This window comes from Centruroides vittatus, unplaced genomic scaffold (assembly GCF_030686945.1).
Source record: "Centruroides vittatus isolate TY-2023 unplaced genomic scaffold, ASM3068694v2 contig_76, whole genome shotgun sequence".
NCBI lineage: Eukaryota > Metazoa > Arthropoda > Arachnida > Scorpiones > Buthidae > Centruroides > Centruroides vittatus.
The window spans coordinates 52,470-55,143 of NW_027122492.1; the positions used below are offsets into that span (position 1 = coordinate 52,470).

The following is a 2,674-nucleotide window of genomic DNA, read 5'->3' on the forward strand; positions in this document are numbered from 1 at the left end:
GTGTGTGGCATGGGGAAAAAGTGGCTAAGAGAGGGGTCACTTTTCGACGAGATACGAAGAGAGACGGACGACAAGAGCGAGGCTCGATCGTGATTTCCGAGAGAGGAGAGAAGTGCGATAATCGAGTTGAGAGCCGAAATATAGAGACCGGCATATTGGAGAACCTGATAATTGAGAGAAGAAAGAATAGTGAGGAAAGCCACTATCGTCTGATCCAGGGTCCACACAAAGTATCGATACGCATCCGCCGAAAAAGAGAAAATCCCGGGTGAATCATCCCTTTCATTTCTTCTACCTTTCTGCTGTCCTATCTTTCTTATTTTTCCTTAATATTAAGTTTAGATTTAAGCTAGATTTAAGTTAGGTTAGTTACGCGTTTATGAGGGACCGATTGTCACGCGCTTAAAAATTAACACACCTCGAATTGTAATTCAGTTGGGATTCCTTAACAACAAGAATCTTATTTTGTTCTAAGTGGAATAAAGGAACATTGTTTATTATTGTAATCGTTGCAGTGTCCTTCTCTGTACGTTTCATTCGCGGGTCATACTGCCACACTCATATAGAACACCACAATGGTTTGAAACAAGCCCCCAGAAAATGGAATGAAAAATCTTTGGAATTCCTTAAATCTAAGAAGTTTATAGCTACAGAATCAGATCCATGTGTATTTGTGAATACGAAACCTGAAGTAGTAGTAGTCCTATACATTGATGATGGATTAGTGATTGGTGACAAGCTTAAAACAATGAAAGAATTGATGGAAGAATTAAACAAAATATTTGAGATAACATGGGGATAAGTCAACCAATATCTTGGAATGAAAATAGAACAACACACCGATAGTTCTATTTTTATCTGCCAGTCCCAATACATTGAAAAACTACTTAGTTTGTTCAATATGGATGAATCAAACCCTACCTTTACTCCAATTGAACAATCAAAGGATGAAACAGCTGACACAAAGGAAGCAAAAGGTATGCCATACAGAGAACTAATAGGTGGCCTCCTATATTTGTCCACTATTAATAGACAGGTAATTTACAGCAAACGTTATATCCGAAGTAGACATGTAGAAAATCCAAAACACCATCACTGGATTCAAGCAAAAAGAATTTTAACATACTTAAGAGGAACTACTGATTATGGAATCTTATACAATGGCAACAAAAAACTAGCACTTTATAGTGATGCAGACTTTGCTGGAAACTTGGAGGATAGACGTTCCACATCAGGATACTTACTAATGTATTCAGGAGGAGCAGTATCGTGGCACTCCAGAAAACAGAGAACTGTTGCATTATCCACTGCTGAAGCAGAGTATGTTTCTGCCAGTGAAGCTATTAGAAAAATGCCGTTTATGAGAAAGTTTGGATTAGAACTAAAAATGCTAAGTAAGGAACCTACAATAATGTACGTTGACAACAACAGTGCAATTCACATGATTACTAAAAAAGATAAGAAAGCTTCCAAACATATTGACATTAAATACCATTTTGTGAAGGAAAAGATAGGAACAGAAATAACAGTAGAGCACATAGCAACGAACAGTTGGGTGATATATTTACAAACCACTAGCTCGGATTAAATTTCAGTACTTTAGAAATTGCATAGGAGTCTGCAAATTTAAATGAAATTGCTTCCTATGCACTCTGGACCAGTCTCCTAATTTCTTTTTCTTTGTGTCTTAAGTCTTGATTGTAGTGAGTGTAACAAAAATGTAAAAATTTAGGAGGAGTGTTAAAGAAAACTATTTAATTTTTGTTATGTCAAGTTCCACCACCAGGGTGCGCTATGTAGTACGTTTCTTACTCCTTCCCTTTTGTTACTGCTTTCACGCTGTATAGTCTGTAAAATAAAACTTCTCTTTGTCTTCCAGTTTGGTTGGTTGGTTGGTTGGTTGGTTGATGTTTTTTGGCGCAAGGGCCACATAGGCCATGCTGCACCATGCCAAATGGTTTACTTGTCAAACACAATACATATAATATAAAATAACAACAATACAAACAAACAAAAAACAATGCACACAGAAATAATATGTAAATAAATAGTTAAATATCTTTGTACAAATTAGTGACCTTTAGAGAGTCTAGCAGATTATAAAGATTTGGCCTCCGATGTAGTATCTCAGTGAGGCTTTGATTTCCTAAATACTGTCTACGCCTAATCTAAAAACCAGAGCAATCGATCAGTATGTGTTTTACACCTACAGGACAGTTGCAATATGGACATACTGGCTGCTCGTCGCCCTTCAAAAGGTATTGATGAGTCAACCGAGTATGTCCAATCCTCAATCGAGTAAGGATAACCTCAAATCTCCTGTCATACACTAAATTACGTGTCCAATTTTCTACTATTGGTTTGATCTCATGTAGTTTATTGTGGACTTATGGCAAAACATGTGGAACGCACCTCTCTGCAACACGTTTTTTCACGACCAGCTTCAAATCACTTTCTTCAATATGCATTCTACGCTGAAGATGACTTGCTAACTTTGCAGCTCTGTCAGCATCTTCATTTCCTCTGATACCCAACAAAATTTTAAGGAGAAATTACTCTCATGAAGATGGCACAGTAGTTTATGGATTTTAATCACTACAGAGTGAAAACTAATTTCAGATGAGATCAAAGCCTGAAGTGCACTAATTGAGTCAGTGTAAATCACGCAGCAACG

The 2,674-nt window shown here is 37.1% G+C and overlaps 1 protein-coding gene across 1 annotated transcript; it reads left to right on the forward strand.

Moving 5' to 3' along the window:
* The first annotated feature begins 901 nt into the window (after positions 1-901).
* Positions 902-1,588, forward strand: LOC136981463 (uncharacterized). Its single transcript, XM_067277778.1, has one exon. It carries the CDS (start codon positions 902-904, stop codon positions 1,586-1,588), a length of 687 nt encoding a protein of 228 aa, XP_067133879.1.
* The last annotated feature ends 1,086 nt before the right edge of the window (positions 1,589-2,674 follow it).